This window comes from Canis aureus, chromosome 14 (genome assembly GCF_053574225.1).
Source record: "Canis aureus isolate CA01 chromosome 14, VMU_Caureus_v.1.0, whole genome shotgun sequence".
NCBI lineage: Eukaryota > Metazoa > Chordata > Mammalia > Carnivora > Canidae > Canis > Canis aureus.
The window spans coordinates 66,263,243-66,281,214 of NC_135624.1; the positions used below are offsets into that span (position 1 = coordinate 66,263,243).

Sequence of the window (17,972 nt, forward strand, 5' to 3'; positions counted from 1 at the left end):
TTCTATAAGAGATATGTTTTGCATTTTGACATGAACCCTGCACCTACAAGCAGTATATTTTTGCAGTCATTTTCAGAGATCGCTGCTACTGGCCATCTTACTCTCTGCATTGCTTTGCTGCCTTTATTCTTGTGCAGTATACGCTAACTCTACTGGGCCTGGGTAACTCTCACATATTTTTTGGAGGCTGTGGAAAATATGTCTTCTAGTTTTGCTAAAAATGGACATTACGGAGTTTTTTTTTAATTCATTGTGTAGCATTTGTATGTTATCTACAGGAGAAGAAAAAAGGCACTGTCTCACGCAGCTATGTCCTCACCAGGAATCCTTTGACTTCCTTCTTCCTGGCCTTCTCTCACTCCTCCTCCTTGGTTCACACTTGAAGCACTGGAACCCCTCAGTCTGCTAACTTCTCTTATTCATACATCAGTTCCTTAAAGCATGTGTGAATACCACCTGTTACATCTTAGACCTCTTTGTCATTTCCTAAACATATAACTTCAAAATTAGTCCACTTTTTTTCCTGTTATTCTGTTGGCTTGGAACGCCCTTTCCCTAATTAGTATGCCCTAGCTCATACTTGAGACCGAAAAAAAGTATACTGCCTCCTTTAGGAACCCTTCCTAGACACCTTCAGAAGAAGAGGTAGGATTAATCTCTTAGCTGTGCTTTCACAATACATTGCTCCATTTTTGGTGCACTTATCTTGCTGTTTTCCGTATTTATATACTTTGTTATCAGGCCAATGAGTATCCCCTGCTTTTATATGTTAACCTGTCAGCACAGAACTTTCAACTGTTGTGTTTCTAGAAACTTAACTTACAGCTCCCTTATGATGGTCAGCACATACTCTCATTCAGTCTTAGTTGATTTTCCACTGATTAATTGAAGGTTACAGTATTTAGGGTCATGTAGGTTTTCTTATCTAGCTTTTGTTCTTAATTTCCCTACTCTTAGAATGTAACTGAATCTCCTCTAGAATTGGAGCATTCATAAATTTTGAAAAAACTCAGTAACCATTCATGGAAATTATTCTTCATTCCAGGTGATGCAACGGTGACAATAGCTCACAGATACACTCCCAAAGAACAACTGAAGATCCATACTCAGCTGGCAGATATTATCATAGTAGCTGCCGGTAAGTCTTTAGTAGCTGTTATTTGGTAGAATGTCATCAGCAGAGTAATTCCTCCCCTAATTGCTGACATGTCTGTAAAAACAGCTTCTCGGGAGAGGTAGGAATACGTATGACTAACTTCCATCAACTGGATCCTGTCTCTTGGCAGTTATTATATTGGTTCCTTGTGCCTACATTAACATTTGTCAGTTCCAAAAAAAAAAAAAATTTGTCAGTTCATTATGGAAAACCCAAATCGCCTTTGGGGTGACAGATGAAGCACAAGAACAAACATGCACATGGCCAGTTCTTCACAGACAGGGTTGAGTCTAAACATGAATGAGTTATGGGGAAACAAGTAGGAAATGCTCTTTAAAAGATAGCCAGGGCTAGCTCATATAGGACCTTGGCAAGGACCTGGATATAAGCCAAGGACAGCTGAATGCAGATTGATGTGGCCTGGCTTATGATTTTAAAAGAGTGCTTAAACTATGTCAAAGAGTGTGGACCCAAGAGGGGCAAGAGGAGGCACAGAGAAGAAAGAGGTATTGTGTTTTCATTTACGGGACCTGGGATTTTTCCTAATTTGTTTTATATTTGAACATACAAAATAATTTTATTCTACTTCTACCTCTACTCTTGCCACATGGTATTTCTACATTGCAGATGATTGTGATTCTTCTTGATTTATCCAAGGCTTGACTGAGAGCCTTTTTCATTTTGTTTATCAATGAGATGTTGCTGATAATTTCTAGACTTTATATTTGAATTGCTGGGTAGTGACAAACTGTAAAATAGAAGTTCCAGAGGAAATTGAGTTTGAAGAAGAGGCTAATGATAGTTTAAATTAGTTTCAGGCAGCCCTGGTGGCTAGCAGTTTAGCTCGGTCTTCAGCCGAGGGCCTGATCTTGGAGACGGGATTGAGTCCCACATCAGGCTCCCTGCATGGAGTCTGCTTCTCCCTCTGCCTGTGTCTCTGCCCCCCCCGCCCCGTCTCTCATGAATAAATAAATACATAAAATCTTTAAAAAAAATTAGTTTCAACCAAATTTAGTTTGCTTTCTTAATCTGATCTAGGCCCCTCCTTAAAATTTGGGATATATATGTGATGACTCCAGGTAAATTAATTTGCTTCCTGATAGAGAAAAAATACAAATACTTATACTCCAAAAGTCTCCAGTAAGCTGGTACAGCTAATTACATTTCTGGTTTTTCTGAGACATTATATTCAGGTGACAATAAATGCTAATTTTTGAACAGAATTAACAGAAGGAAGACAGGTCTTTGGAGAAGCAATAAACTTTTTCAGACCCCACATAACATTAAGTGATATACTGCTGCAGCAACTGATATATTTGCAGAAGACAAATATTATACCGACTTCTTTTTAGAAGTCACTTGGATTCACATACAGGCGTCCACATTTGGTGAGTAGAGAGGTGTTTGGCCATCTTTGTTCATCTCAAAGAATGAAATCTACACATTCTTGAAAAAGTACTCCTTGATTCTAATGTCAACACTTGTAAATAATAATTCGCAGTTTATTTTAGTTTCTATTTTCCAGTTATAATAGTGAATACTTTCTTCTAGTGAGAAAAAAATCCCTCTATGTGCATTTATGGTTATGTTTTTCTTGTCATGGGAAGTGGCATATAGAAAATCCTCTCTCGGGATCCCTGGGTGGCGCAGTGGTTTAGCGCCTGCCTTTGGCCCAGGGCGTGATCCTGGAGACCCGGGATCAAATCCCATGTCGGGCTCCCGGTGCATGGAGCCTGCTTCTCCCTCTGCCTGTGTGTCTGCCTCTCCCTCTCTCTCTGTGTGACTATCATAAATAAATAAAAAAATAAATAAAAGAAAATTATAAAAAAAAAAGAAAAAAAATCCTCCTCTCTCAAGAACCGACAACATTCGCTTGTGAATAAAGCAAGCTTTATGTTACAGACATTATTGCTACCACTGTCTTCATTTTTCAGTGTCTCCTACAGACTCACTGTATGCTCCTTTGTAAAGGCCTAAATAGGCACTGACTACAAGGTGTTAAAAAAGAAGATGGAAAAAGAAAAAGGAAAGTAAGGCAGGGAAGGGAAAGGAAAGACCAAGCCTATATAAAATTAACAAAATAGGAGCCTGGAGGTACTCAGGCCCCTAGATGTGGATGCAGTTTTGAGGCTCTGTCTAGCAGCCATCTGAGTCAGGCATCTTGGTACCACTAGAGGGCAGCAGGCGGGTACCAGCTGTGTAGACAGCCAAACTCCATTCACACTCCATCCCCGTCCTGGCTGGAGGACATTTTGAATGATGGTGGTATGAACAGGTCTTGTGCCCTGCCTTGTATTCCAGCCTTAATGCCTGTAACTAAATACAAAGCTATGCAGAATGCTAGAAGACAGCCCTGTAGATAACCCTGCAGTTGTCCTGAAGAATAAATATTTGGATAATGGGAAATTTGGGGGAAGAACATTGAGAGTTTATAAGAAATAATAAAGAGTGCTCATTTCCACATCCTTAATAATCACTTGGAAAATTTAAGGATAAAATAGGTAGGTATCAGTAACTTACAGTGAAATTATAAAGAATGCACAAATTAACATAAAAGAAATTTCGTATCACCAGACAATAGGAATGAAATCTTACTAAAATGAACCACATCATGCATTATGTGTGGGAAATAAACGAATACAATTAGTGGGTATTAAAGAAGGAGATAGTGATCTAATGGCAGAGGTAGCTGGAACCGGGAGGGCTGGATCGTTGTCATAACTAGAATGTCAGCATATATGGAAGCATCCCATCTGGAAGTCAGGAAGAGTAGAAGGAGGAGTGGTGCATGATGTATCAGCAAGGTCGATAACGTCTTTTGATAATGTCTGAGGGATGACAGCGAAGAATGTACTGACGAAATCTCGGAATGGGCTTGCAGAAGAAAAAGTAAAAAAAGGAAATCATTGTGTAAAGATCCTGAGGCATGAATAGAATTAGCTTAGGTTAATATTCATCTTACCCCTCCAGTTTTTCAGATTCTCATAGTCCTATCCTTATAGGTTGAACTCTGTATTGCTTCCGTTTTAAACATATCCCTGTGCATTCAGGATTTAGATTAATTTAGCTCAAATCTGAAAATCTGATCTTGTCAAGCCATGCATTTAGAAATAAGAAACTTCAAGTCACTCCTCAGAGCTACTCTCTGAGTTCACAGAGAGAATTAAACTGTTTCTGGGGTACTTTACTGTACCATGGTTATGACACTTACCTGTATGGGTGTCCATTATCTTCACCAGACTGTAGTAAGAATGGGACTGGTATTTCTTTTTTTTTAACATGGTACATAAGTGCTTCAAACAATATCTGACACGTAGTGAGTACTCCATTAATGTGTGTTGTATTCCTTTTGAAATTACAATTGGAGCAAGGACTTCAAATTGATACAAATTTAGCTGATGAATTTTTAAGAATATAATCTTATGAAGATGGAATCATTCTAGTTATTAGTTGATTCACATAGTGGTAGCGTTAGTAACTACTAAACATTCATAGTTGGTCATTGTGAAGTAAATTGATATAAAGTCATAAAGGTAAAAGATTTGTTCATAAAAAAGCAGTTTGTATCATTAAGTGGATAATTGGACTGATTTGATTTGAAATAATAAGATTACAAAATTCTGAGCAGGAGAAAGGAAAGTTGCCAGATTAGGGCACAGTGCTAAGAGTGTATTTGAAGACCCTTCGTTCACTTCTATCTCATGCTTCCAGGAAAGTGTGGGAAATCCTGTCTATAAAAGTTCTAAGAATCTTCATTATTTAAATAGGATAGGCAAGTTTTTTCCAGCCACCGTCTGAAGGACCCTCCACCAATATGAGGAAACTGTGGAACTAGCTTCATTCAGATGATGAGCTGCTGAGTCAATGCCACTTGCATACTATCTTCTGCATACAGAGTATCATAGTCGGTGAAAGCTGGCAGTGTGTCCACTAAGCCATCCCCTCCAGCATGATGAATGAACCTTTACAGTCATAACTCCAGCGTCTCTATTGCAACACTTTTAATGATAGACACTGTAATATAAAACAGGATAAATAGGCAATTCGGTCGAGTAATTTGGAGTATTCATACTTACTCGTCATAAAATAAAGATGACCAACCAACTTCTCTTCATGACTTCTCCCATCATATCATCAAGTTTTGCATGTGCTGCCATCAAATGCCCTCTTAGGTTCTCAATAGGCTTCCGGTGGATTTCCTCTTCCTTGGAGTAGGGTTAATTATTTTCAGGAGGCCAGGACACTGAGAAATTCTAAGGGTTGAGGGATGGAAATCTGCCTCATCATCATCCATAGCTCATGCAACTTGGGAGTGGAACTTGTTCCTTTACAGCCCTGGGTGCTTTCTGAGTGCATGCCAACACGTTTCACGGCTTCACTATTGCTTTTGTTCTTATCTTATTTCTTATTTTTCATCTTGCCCCTTTAGCCTCTGTTTCTCCACTTAGAAGTCCTTCCTGCCCTCCTAAATGTCATTTATCTCAATTTTATCAGTTATTTTCATGCCGTAAATGCACTGTAAATACACTGAGTACTGTAAATGCACTGGCCTTGCCAGAGTGAGAATTCTAGAATTTAAATTCTACCTGTCACTCGCTAATTGTCTAATCTTAGTCAAGTCATCCTGCCTCTGAGCCTCAGTCTCTTTAATGTGAAGAATAATCTCTAACATAGCATTGTTAAGCCAGCCAATCCAGGCAAAGAATATGGCAGTGACTAGCCTATTGCAAATACTCAAAAAGTGTTGAATGCTAATATGTTGTATGTTAGTCCTTCTTAGACCATTGCACATTAATTTAAACAATAATTTAGAAACAATAGATCAGTTTATTATTAATCTACAACTTCTGCATAACTAAAGGAATATACTTTTGGTTACTTTTGATACTAACATAGTATCAAAATTGACTGGTCATCATAAACTTAAAGAAAGTGACTTACAGATACGAGACCAGCTTCATAAAAGCTCTATTTTTACTTAAGATTTGTGGCTTCTCGGGATGACACCAACTTTTGCTCATAGCTGTGTATTCTTTTGTCCCTGGATGAATCCCTGTGGCCCTCTCTTTTGGAACAGTTGGACTTTGTGAGGGGTTTCTTCTCTCAGACTTTACCCCGACCCTCTCAGTCTCCCTCTCCTTCCTTCTACCGCTTTCCCCTCCCCCATTGTATCCTCTACAACCCAGCCCCAGAGCCTCCCTGATCCGCAACAATTAGGCTTCATCAATGTAGAGAGGATGCTTAACTATTGATTATTTCCCTGGCATCAGTAATTCATCCCTACCATAAAAACCTAGCAAACGTGCACAATAAGCCAGTGTAAACCAACCAGTTAACAGTTTGATGTTGAGCCTTTCCCTATTTTGTATTTACATATAAATATTTACACGGTTCTTTCACCCTGCACGGATTATTTGTGTTTTACAGCTCCGCACTATGTACATGTTTCCTTGTAAAATGTATTCTTTTAAAGCATGATTTCTACTAACTTAATAGTATTCTATGCCATAGGTATAATTCATTTATTCAGTTCTTGAGGGTTGGACATTTAGATTGTTCCCAGTGTTTTACTATTATAAACATTGCAGTAAACAACTGTGAACATCTTTATAAACACCTACAATTATTTGCACAAGGAACCTATTATATTTATTAGATTGGTCTTTAGTTCATTATTTGCTAATGAATGGTTATTTGTGTTCTCAAAAACAAAACTAATATAATTTGTTTATTTAAAAGATTTTATTTATTATTCATGAGAGACACAGAAAGAGAGAGCCAAAGCCAGAGACACAGGTTGAGCATCTGCCTTCGGCTCAGGGCATGATCCCAGAGTCCCGGGATCAAGTCCCGCATCAGGCTCCCTGCATGGAGCCTGCTTCTCCCTCTGCCTGTGTCTCTGCCTTCTCTCTGTGTGTCTCATTAATAAATAAATAAAATCTTAAAAAAAACAACAAAATATTAAAAATGCACATAAAAGTGAGCCACAAAACAATGTTACCACCTATACATCCCACCAGCCAGGTTTGTCTAATCTGAATATCATTATAGATGTTTTTAACTTCTACATACTGTACATTTCTGCAAACTCGTTTTGTTCTGCTTAACATTATGTTTTCGAGATCTGTTTATGCAGATACATGTAGCATATACTACTACTTTATAATTCTCAGTTGACGGAGTGTCCATTTTCTGTTGATAGATACGTATGTTCTCATTTACTGTTTTATAAACAGTGCTATGGTGTGTAAGGGTGATATTTCCTTAGATATTAATTTTGCCTCTACTTGGGCCCTACATCAGGGGCTGGAAAACAAAAATAAGTAAAATATAGTTCCAATTCTTTTTTTTTAATTTTAATTATTTTTTATTTTTTAATTTTTTTATTGGAGTTCAATTTGCCAACATATAGCATAACACCCAGGGCTCATCCCGCCAAGTGCCCCCTTCGGTGCCCATCACCCAGTCACCCCAACCCCACGCCCACCTCCCTTTCCACTACCCCTTGTTTGTTTCCCAGAGTTAGGTGTCTCTCATGTTTTGTTACCCTCACTGATATTTTCACTCCTTTCCCCTCTATTCCCTTTCCCTAATTTTTATATTCCCCAAATGAATGAGACCATATAATGTTTGTCCTTCTCCAGTTGACTTATTTCTATAGTTCCAATTCTTGAGAACAGAGTCTTAACAGAGAAAAAAGATGATGCACAAACAAATCAGTATGATATGGTTCACTCATATAGTATTAGAGTCCTGTGTATGTGTGTTTGTGTGTGTGTGTATGTGTGTCTGGCTAACAATCCATTATCTAGAAAAAGGGAAAAAGAGAGACAAAGAGACAGAAACCAAGAAGGACAAAGACAGAAACAGACAAAGACAGAGACAAGAGAGATAGAGACTGGTACTAAGATAGAGAGACAGAGACCAAGAAGGATGGAGACACAGAAAGGGAGAAACACGGAGACAGAGACTTGGAGGGAGAGTGAGAGAGAGAGAGAGCATAACTGAGGAGCAATGACCACCTCCTTCCTCCTTTGGAAGATGAAATGATGGAGCTGAGTGACAGCCCACAGAATGAACAGAGAGGCACTGGGCAGAATCCAAGGGAAGGGGACTTCTGACAGCTTCGAGCTGTAGAACACTATGCATGTATCAAAGGAAATATTAGACACCTGTCAAAATGATAGATGCCTGTCTGTGGTCATCAAATGGTGAAGCTGAGTCTTTAGGAAAGACCAGACAGCTGAAGAAATGAAGAGATTTGGATTTTTATCCTGTAGGCCAGGGGCAACTGTTAAAGTTGTAAGCATTGGAATAACATGATCGTATTTAAATTCTAGGAGGGTTGCTCTGGTAGCTTCTGGGCAGGGATGAGGCTGGAAGTAGCACTGACGTGGCTCTAAACTAATACAGGGGGTTTTGAAAGTGAGATGGAGAAGCAGAAAGTAGACTAGAGAGACTTTCTGGCTTTGCATCCTGGATGTGTGGCATGACCGTGGACGAGGAAGAATGCATAGAAGGAAGCAGGTGTGGAAGGAGGCGAAGATGGGTGGGTACAAATTTTGAAGTATAACAAAATAATAAAAGAGGAGAAGGGGATGGAAATCTAGAGCACCTAGATGAAACATGTGATGGATACAGAATAGTGAGAAGTAACTCACACTGTACTGTGACCTCCAGTAGCCAGGACCATGCCTTATTTATCCTTGTATTTTTATAAGAACCCTGCACCAGGGACTAGAAAACTCGCTGTTGGATGAATATGCTTCTTTCTTTAGAATTCAGGTGCCTATCTTGGTTTTTTGTTTTGTTTTGTTTTTCCCCTATCTTGGTTTTAAAGGCTTTTTTTCCCCTAGAAGTTGAGGAGGGCCTTCAGAGAAGCAGATGATCTCTTTCAGGTCCATTCAGCCTTAGACTCTCCTTAATACCTTGTTTGGGACTATTCCACTTCACGAAGACTTAATATGGCATTGCATCAACATCATTGACTCAGAGCTCACACCTGCAGGGTTCAAAGGTAAGATAGGGAGGAGGCAGAGAAACATCTGAGAAATGATGACTGTCTTCAGTGAGAGAACAAGAAAATACTATAGCTCTCATTTCTAGTGTGGGTAAGAATATGAGCCCTTCTCTGGTGAAGTCAGCATTCCTGTGGTAGATTGGAGTGTGTGGTGTGGGATGTCTCCTCTAAACGTGTGTTGACTGGTGGAAAGTGAAATGATTTCATTAGATCTGTAGTCATTAGTTGTGGCTTTGCAATAACATCCACTCATCTCATTAAACTCCAGGAAAATTGAAAATTAAAAAATTTGGGGATCAAAATGTCACCTGTCAGCACTTGTGTAATCATCCACCCAGAGGTGGTGTTTGAAATGTGCTGTGGAGACTCTGTGCACCTGGTTTAGGTGTGGCTCTGGTTCTAGAAGGAGAGCAATGAGAAGTAAGGAATCACGGTGTTGGCATAGATCTCCTCCGGCAGCTTTCTATGAAAGTCCTTTCTTTTTGCCCATTTATATAGTCAGAAAGGTTTCTGGCTCTGGTTCTTCGTCTGACGCCAAAGTGCATTTCCCCCAAATTTATTTCTGATTTGGCTAATTAATAATTGCTTATTTTAGAGTGACGTACCTTTGTTAACAAACCCTGAGGATTAATGAGTTCTATGCATGAATGTGGGCTTTATGACTGTGGTTGGAACAAATTCAAATAAGTCATAGTTCTTCTCTGAGTGTTCAGATTGCCGGCAATTCACTCTTACTATCCTAATATGTGCCCTTTAAATCAAGAGAGCAGTCCATATCAGGGATCATATATTTCACTGCAAAGCAAGGCAGGTGTATTTCAATAATGTTTCTGTTGAGTTTCTATTGTGTTTTATAATTCACACTTTCATTTATTTTTAAAATAACCAGGATGATTCCTTGTCTTTATAAAATACAAACACACACATACAGGGATACACACACACCCAGGACACATAGACACACACAACAAAGGACACATTATAATACACATTCTCCCCAGAGTAGTTGGTCAGGATATTTGTGGTAAAATAATGTGGCACACCACGTCAGAATGAATGAGAATTGCTTCTTGAATACTAACAGTATTCAAGAACCAGAAGTTCTTTTAGGTTACTAAGATATCACCTCAACTTTACTTTATTTGAATAAAAAACTATTTGAAGGAGTTTCCCCTTCTATGATAAATTTTTTGACTTTTTTGGAAGCTCTGCAAAGGAGTACTAGATGGCTTGGAAAGAACTCAGAAATGGCATTAGTTTACCATGGGTGCTGGATTAGATAGTGAACCGGGGTAAATTTCTCCAAATACAAATAAATATATTTAAAAACTTGCTTTGGATATAAGCCTGTGAACAGATATTATCTCAATCCCCAAAGTACTGCATGCAGGAATTTATCCTAAAGAGAATTGTAGGGGTGCCTGGGTGGCTCAGTTGGTTAAGCATCTAATTTTGGCTCAGGTCATGATCCCAGGCTCCTGGGATAGAGCGCCGCATCGGGCTCCTGTTCAGTGGAGAGTCTGCTTCTCCCTCTGCCCCTCCCACCACTCATGCTCGCTCTTGCCCGCTCTCTGTCTCTCTCTCAAATAAATAAAATCTTTAGGAAAAAAAAAGAATGGTAAGGAAGTCTACAGAGACGTTATTCAAAGATCACAGAGTTATCTATGGTAGCAAAAAAGCTGGGAACAGCCTAAACATCCAACAACATGGAAACATCTACTGTGAATGATGATATAGTTATAAAAAGGGATTTTTAGGGCCAATTATATTTGAAAATAATTATATTAGATTGCATCTATGGTAGAAATTCAAATAGGAACACACGCACACACACACACTGACAGGGAAACAAAGAGGGAAGAAAAAATACAACTTGAGTAGTTACTTCTGGCTAATGGGTAATAATAGATGATAGGTAAATGTTGATTCCTTCTTCATCTTCCTCTGAATTCTCCAAGTAAATTCTCCAAGTGATATTGATTTTATAATTACAAAATGAAATACAAAATATTAAGATGACTCATTCCCTGTTCCTGGCAAGATTTTGCCTGCTGTCCATTTGTCTGCTGAGGCTGTTGACCTTTTACTATGGAGGAAGAGCGTGAGAGAGGTGTACTAAACTGAAATGGCTCATCTCCTACCAGGGGCCATATATGCTAATCAAATGGCTTTTCTTGGTAGAAAAGAAGAAATGAAAAGAGAAGCGCCTGGGTGGATTATATGGTGTGTAAATTATATCTCAGTATGGCTTATTTAAAAAAGAGCGACGGGAAGCTGAAAGACCTAGGGTTGCCAACATTGAGGGTAACTGTGGCTTTGAAGTTCATTTTCAAGAATATAGTAGAAAGAAGTCATCCCGATTTCAGTGAGCACCGGAAAGATTGGAGCAGGGCAAGAGGGGCAAGAATATGAGGGAGGGAGATTGGAAAGGAAAGTCTCTGGCTACTCTCCGTTGAGTTCCTGACCTCCCCCTTGCCCTTCTATCTTGAACATTCCTTGGTGCTGAAGCTCTTCTTGCCTCACACTCCGGGACTAGTCACAGGTCTTTAGTACCTCTGTCTGCTTTAGTCACCTGAGGGCAAATTCAGATTTGGCCTGTAGCAAGCTTTGTAATAAATAGGAGTACTTTCACTTCTTTTTTTGCCCTTATATAAATATTTTAATCATTAGGAAAATCTATATAGTTTCAAATTAATCTGATTTATCTCCAGCACTAGCTAGTTCTTGGTGTTTCCTAAAAAGGCATGTATAGGGATATTAACAAATTTTTTTCTGTAACATTAAATAATACATTCTCATATTTCTGAGTATGAGATTTTCTTTCTAATATTGTAGTTATCAAACAGATTTAAAATAGTCTTTGAATAGAGAATTTTCAGGATAGGCATTTCATCATTTTATTTATTTAAATATCAGTGTTCATAATATTTTTTTCAAGATTTTATTTTCACTCTCTATGCCCAACGTGGCGCTCGAACTCAAAACCCAAGATGAGAAGTCACATGTTCCACCAACTGAGCCAGCCACAATCCCCAGTGTTCATAATATTTGTTTTAATAATAATAATGACAAATATTTATTAAGCATTTCTGAAACATGATATTATTTAAATCTCACAACACCCCTAGGAGGTCAATAAGGTTACAGCTCTTATATAATATATGCATACAGTTGAGGCTTAAAGTGAATTGATTTGCCCATGGTCATATAATGAAGATCCAAACCAGGACTGCTAACCACATCTTACTCTAGAGCCTTTGATCTTGATTCTTCATTTTGTTTTTGGCACTTCCCACCATGATTTTGGGAAGTGGGATGGGCTTTTATCTTCCTTGTTTATTTGCTTCATCTTACGTGTGTTATAATAATTGAAAGGGCAGGCATCCAGCAGCATTAACTGTTTCTCAAGACTCTGTAGTTATGTTGGTCACACTTTACATTTTATTAGTAACACTTTTCAATAGAACCAAAGGAACATATCTAAGGGATACAGAAAGCTAGCATGTGTTTAAATTTGCAAAGCTCAAGGAATTGTGGCTACAATTCTGTAACTCCCCGGCCAGTAAATAACATTTCACATTCATGTGTTCAAATGGCAAGAAAACTTGGGATTTCCCTTAGCTGAGTAGAGTATCATTATATCTTTATTCTAGCTGTGCTTTTCTAAAACACCGCATGCCATGTATATCCTTTTCATAATGTGTGACCATGATGAAGAGCATACTCTCATAGAGTGACATTGACATTCTTGAAGAATTAATAATCTGTTAAAAAAGGCAAAATTATCCCTTCATTTCATTTTTTTTTTTTTTTTGGTTACAGACCCATATTTGTTTCTTTTTTAAAAAACTTTTTTTTAAAGATCTTATTTATTTATTCATAGAGACAGAGAAAGAGAGAGGCAGAGACACAGGCAGAGGGAGAAGCAGGCTCCATGCAGAGAGCCCGACATGGGACTCGATCCCGGGTCCCCAGGATCATACCCCGGACTGCAGGCGGCGCCAAACCGCTGCGCCACCCAGGGATCCCCCTGCATTTTTTTTTAAACATCAAAAAACTATTCCTGTGATTTCCCTACTTTCCTCTCAGGCCTCTTCAGAACTCCATGCTCTGCATATTTGTGGTGTTTCCAAGTGAATATGAATGTGTTTGGTTTTTACATTGCAACCACTAGTAATACTCCCAAAACAAAGCTGTAGGCAAGGTAACAGAGCCACCCATTAAATCCCTGAGAGAACAGAGAGCTTTCTTCATTCTCTCAAAGTGCCCCTTCTTTCCTGACTTTGGCTTACACACTGAGCTCATCTATGGCAGTGGACTCTGTCAGGTTTGGCCTTAATTATTGTTTAATATTATATTGTTTTTACACCTTTTGGAGGACGAAAATTAGAAATAACACCATTCAGTTTGTTAATAAGTGTGACAGACCAATCTTCTCATTACTATTTATTTCAACAGTTGTTATGTGATCATGTGTTTAAGGCCACTCCTTTATGTGGGGGGTGGGGTCTCAAGTGAAGAGTGGGATCATTCATTATATTTATCAACACAGTCTTTCCAATCTGCTGGGGAGTGGTATGATTTTTAGACCAGAAAGATGGATAGATGGATGGGGTGGGGCGGTCTGTGCCTACTAGCTGAGATAGACCCTTCTATTGGCTTTGAAGGAAATAAATCAGGTAACTCAGTGGTCTGCTTTTGTCAGTGGGAAGGAAGCTATGGTATGGGTACAAAAGGCACCCAGTGAGTTGTGGTAGGACATGCCCTAGCCCTCTGGATTAGGCTCTAGTTTGATTAAATTAAAACTTAGAATTTTGCAAATGTAGTGTTTTCCCCGTAAACTTGACAGCTTCCCGATACTAATGTTTTTTTTTTCTCGTGAGATTAATGGTGGTATCAATAGATGTGATGTTTTTTATTGTGTAATGATAAGTGACAGCATTTGGTACATCTGTATGACTCAATAAAGTAATGTTTTCCAAATAAGCAATGCATGATGTCACCAAATCCATTAATAACGGAAGATAGACCAATATTGGACTTTAATATTACAGAATATGGGAAGCTCATTGAACTGGCTTCAAATTCCACATTTAACTAATCTTTGAGAAATTACCGCTTGTAAAGTTTTGGTGTAGATTCAGAGAAAGATAACCATGATTATCTTAAAAAGCCGTTTTTTTTGTTTTTGTTTTTGTTTTTTTGCAGTTTAAAATGATTTATTTGACAAACTTCTGTGGCTTACATTTTAGCATTTCATCAACTGCAAAAGAGGAAATAATTTATGGGCCTGGTATGCTTTTGAAAATATTTATGGTTCATAAAAATGTACATTCATATAGTTTGAAATGAACATATTTTAAGAAAGTTCAAGCATATAGAAACACTGTTTAATCTCACAAAATGTATTAATTTTGTTGGGAATATTTGCACTATAAAAAGGTCTTTAATTTACCAAAGGATTTGACACGAAGCTTTACTTTAAGTTGCAATTATTTTTTCCAGTCTAAAGAGGGGTTACGACTCATGCTATCCTCACATAGCTGCTTCTTTGCAACCATATGGATGAGAAGAGACACCAAAAGGGTAAAGTCTTAGTTAGAAAGAAGATGCAGGACAGACAACCGACAGGTGTCCCTTAAGGAAGACTTTGGAACAATATCCAGTCAGATATAAAGACACTTAAATATGAGGGTCAGTCCTCATCTGCATATACCTGTTCTTTTTTTTTTTTTTTTTTTTTTTTCCTTTAACACACTCATTCATACTGGAAAACATAATGGTGACTATTTGGTCATGAATCTTAAAAGGCTATTTTTATTAGCCTTTTACTTCAACTACATATGTGTCTGATGCTGGATACAGAAGCAGATTTGAGAATCCAGCTGTCTTCTCCTAAGCTGAACATAAAAAGATTATCAATGGTAAAACAGTGCCTCTCTTCTCACTATTTTTTTGTCTTTGAATATATAGTTATTTTAAATAAACTTTATTGTTTATTTTGACATGTAATAGTTTTATTTATTTATTAATAATTAATAAATAGGGTTATAACAAACCTATTAATAAATAGGTTTATTATTTTTTTCCAAATAATTAAAAAATATTTAAACAGTTACCAGTTTTAATTGCTTATATGATAAAATCAGTGTATATAAGTTACATAAGCAAAGCTCCTTTGAATCTTTAATAATTTTTAAGAATGTAAAGTAGTCTTGAAAACAATGTTTCCCAAGCCAATAATTTGCATAGTAATACTCTTTTCATTCATATCTCTATTCAAATGGCTTATGTTTAGAGAGGCCTATCTAAAAATAGCAGCCTTTTATTTTTCGTTCTGGCACTTCTCATTATCAGACATTGCATTATGTATCTATTTTTTTCTTTGCTATCTTCTCTTTGAAAGTATAGGTTCTGTTAAGAAAGATGTTTGTCTGTCTTGTCCATTACCTTATTTCCTTCACCTACTATAGTACCTTGCACATAGTAGCTATTCAGCAAATATCTATTGAAATAATGAAAATATTTCCTATGTGGATATTTTCCCTGTAGTACTAAAGCTTTAGAGACTCCATGTGTAATTCTTTTTAATTATGCCTCACACTTTTGGTATTATTTTTTAGTCTGTCATGGGTTTTTATACTAGCTGACATATCCAATCAGTTTTCACATGGTGTTCCCCAGCACCCTCTCCCCACGACACATTCATATGGGTATGAGGTTCCATATTTCCTGACAACAACAACTGTCACCGTTGCCAGACACAGTCTCTTAATTACACACCCCATTCTAGGTATGCTGGAGACCTCAAGCTAGAACTGCATGAAGTTCTATTGCAAAATGGGAATGAACACCTCTTCGTGGTACTCTCTTAGAGGGGCACAAAACATGCTATAGAATTTTTAAGGAAAGAGCCCTTCCCATTGTTTTTGACTTCTCCCTCTCCAGAGACCCTGCGTGAACTTCATGGGAGAATGTAAGTCCAATCTAAGTTAAGAACACTATCTACTTAGACTCATCTCTCCCCTAACAAAAAATACTATGCTGGTGTAAGCTCCTTACATACACCTGACTTCTTTCTTTAGAGCAGGATCTCAACCTTGGCTATATATACATTTGAATCCATTGAGAATCTTCAAAATACCGATTATTATGTTCCACCCACAGAAATTCTGCCTTAGTTAATCTGGGATGCAGCCTAATCAGTGAGAATATTCAAAGCTCCCCAGATAAGGTGAACTGGTACAGCCACTCTGTAAAATTGTGTGGAGGTTCCTCAAAGAGTAAAATAGACCTGCCCTATGACCAAGCAATTGCTCTACTGGGGATTTACCCCAAAGATACAGATGCAGTGAAAACCCAAGACACCTGGACCCCAATGTTTATAGCAGCAATGTCCACAGTACCCAGACTGTGGAAGGAGCCTCGGTGTCCATCGAAAGATGAATGGATAAAGAAGCTGTGGTCTATGTATACAATGGAATATTCCTCAGCCACTAGAAATGACAAATACCGACCATTTGCTTCAACATGGATAGAACTGGAGGGTATTATGCTGAGTGAAGTAAGTCCATTTGGAGAAGGACAAACATTATATGGTTTCATTCATTTGGGGAATATAAAAAATAGTGAAAGGGATTAAAGGAGAAAGGAGAGAAAATGAGTGAGAAATATCAGTGAGGGTGACAGAACATGGGAGACTCCTAACTCTGGGAAACGAACAAGGGACAGTGGAAGGGGTGGTGGTGGGGGGGGGGATGGAATGACTGGGTGTTGGGCACTGAGTGTGGCACTTGACGGGATGAGCACTGGGTGTTATACTATATGTTGGCAAATTGAACTCCAATAAAAAAAATACAAAAAAAAAAAAAAAAAAAAACTCCCCAGATGATTCTAATGTGCTGACCTGGGTGAGTTGTCCCTCAGAGACTATTCAGTCCTCCCCAAAGGGACTTCTCTTGTGTCCCTCCCCCCAGATCATTGCATAAACCCAGCCATAATTTCTTCTAAGAATTGAATTCCAAGCAACTAAGCTATTTCTGACCTGTCCAATGGAGAAACAGTCTTGTAAATTCAGGATGTATCTGAACTGGAATGTGATCAATTGAATGGGAATCAGCCTTCCTCTTCTCCTAAGTGCACAGTGGGAAATAAAGTATCTTCTCTGTCATTTGGTAGTTATCTTCAGACTCCTGCTCCATCTCCAGCCATTGCCCCCAATGTGCATCCTAGACTAACAATCTCAAACTCTTTTCAGTTTCCTTAAACCTAAGAAGTTTATGAGAAAGTACATATTTGTTTGTAGAGTTGGGTTCCTGTGTTTGGAACAGCTTTTCTTACCCTTTTACCTGACATATTTTGAGGCATCTCAGAATCATCACAGTCCTCTGGAAAACAAGCCTTCACTACCACAAGCCAGGTTAGGTGTGCCCTCCTTGATTGATTTTCCTTCTCATCCTACAAATTTCTACACTACACTGCCATTTTCTGTTACAGTTGTCTGACTCTCTAATCATGAACTCCTAAAAACAGACCATGTATTTTTCTTAATTTTTGCATTGTCAGTACGCAGACAGAGCATAGTGCATTAAACCATCAATAAGTGCCTATTATATGTTGGGAAAAGTTAGTGAATATTTTATGAAATATTTATATTTGAGGTGTTCTTAGGGAGGAGATGTCTATAACTTTTACTTTACATGTGTTGTCCAAACAGTCATATGATGTATCTTGGGTCATACTCCCTAGTTGTTGGGTCCTAGACAAAAGAATTCCTGACTTTATTATTATTATTTT

At 38.1% G+C, this 17,972-nt stretch overlaps 1 protein-coding gene across 18 annotated transcripts in view; it reads left to right on the forward strand.

The window, feature by feature from the left end:
* Positions 1-17,972, forward strand: part of MTHFD2L (methylenetetrahydrofolate dehydrogenase (NADP+ dependent) 2 like) — a 134,474-nt gene that overhangs the window by 57,588 nt on the left and 58,914 nt on the right. For 15 of the 18 annotated variants that reach the window (XR_013352354.1, XR_013352355.1, XM_077848349.1 and 12 more), the window contains one exon: positions 1,046-1,138. Coding sequence is in view for 16 of the 18 variants with exons in the window: in XM_077848349.1 (XP_077704475.1) it covers positions 1,046-1,138 (93 nt within the window). In the remaining 2 variants the exon portion in view is untranslated. Of the gene's footprint in view, positions 1-1,045; positions 1,139-2,377; positions 3,243-14,384; positions 14,614-14,681; positions 15,112-17,972 lie in introns of those variants that run through there. The other 3 variants (XM_077848351.1, XM_077848363.1, XM_077848362.1) reach the window with 3 other exon arrangements.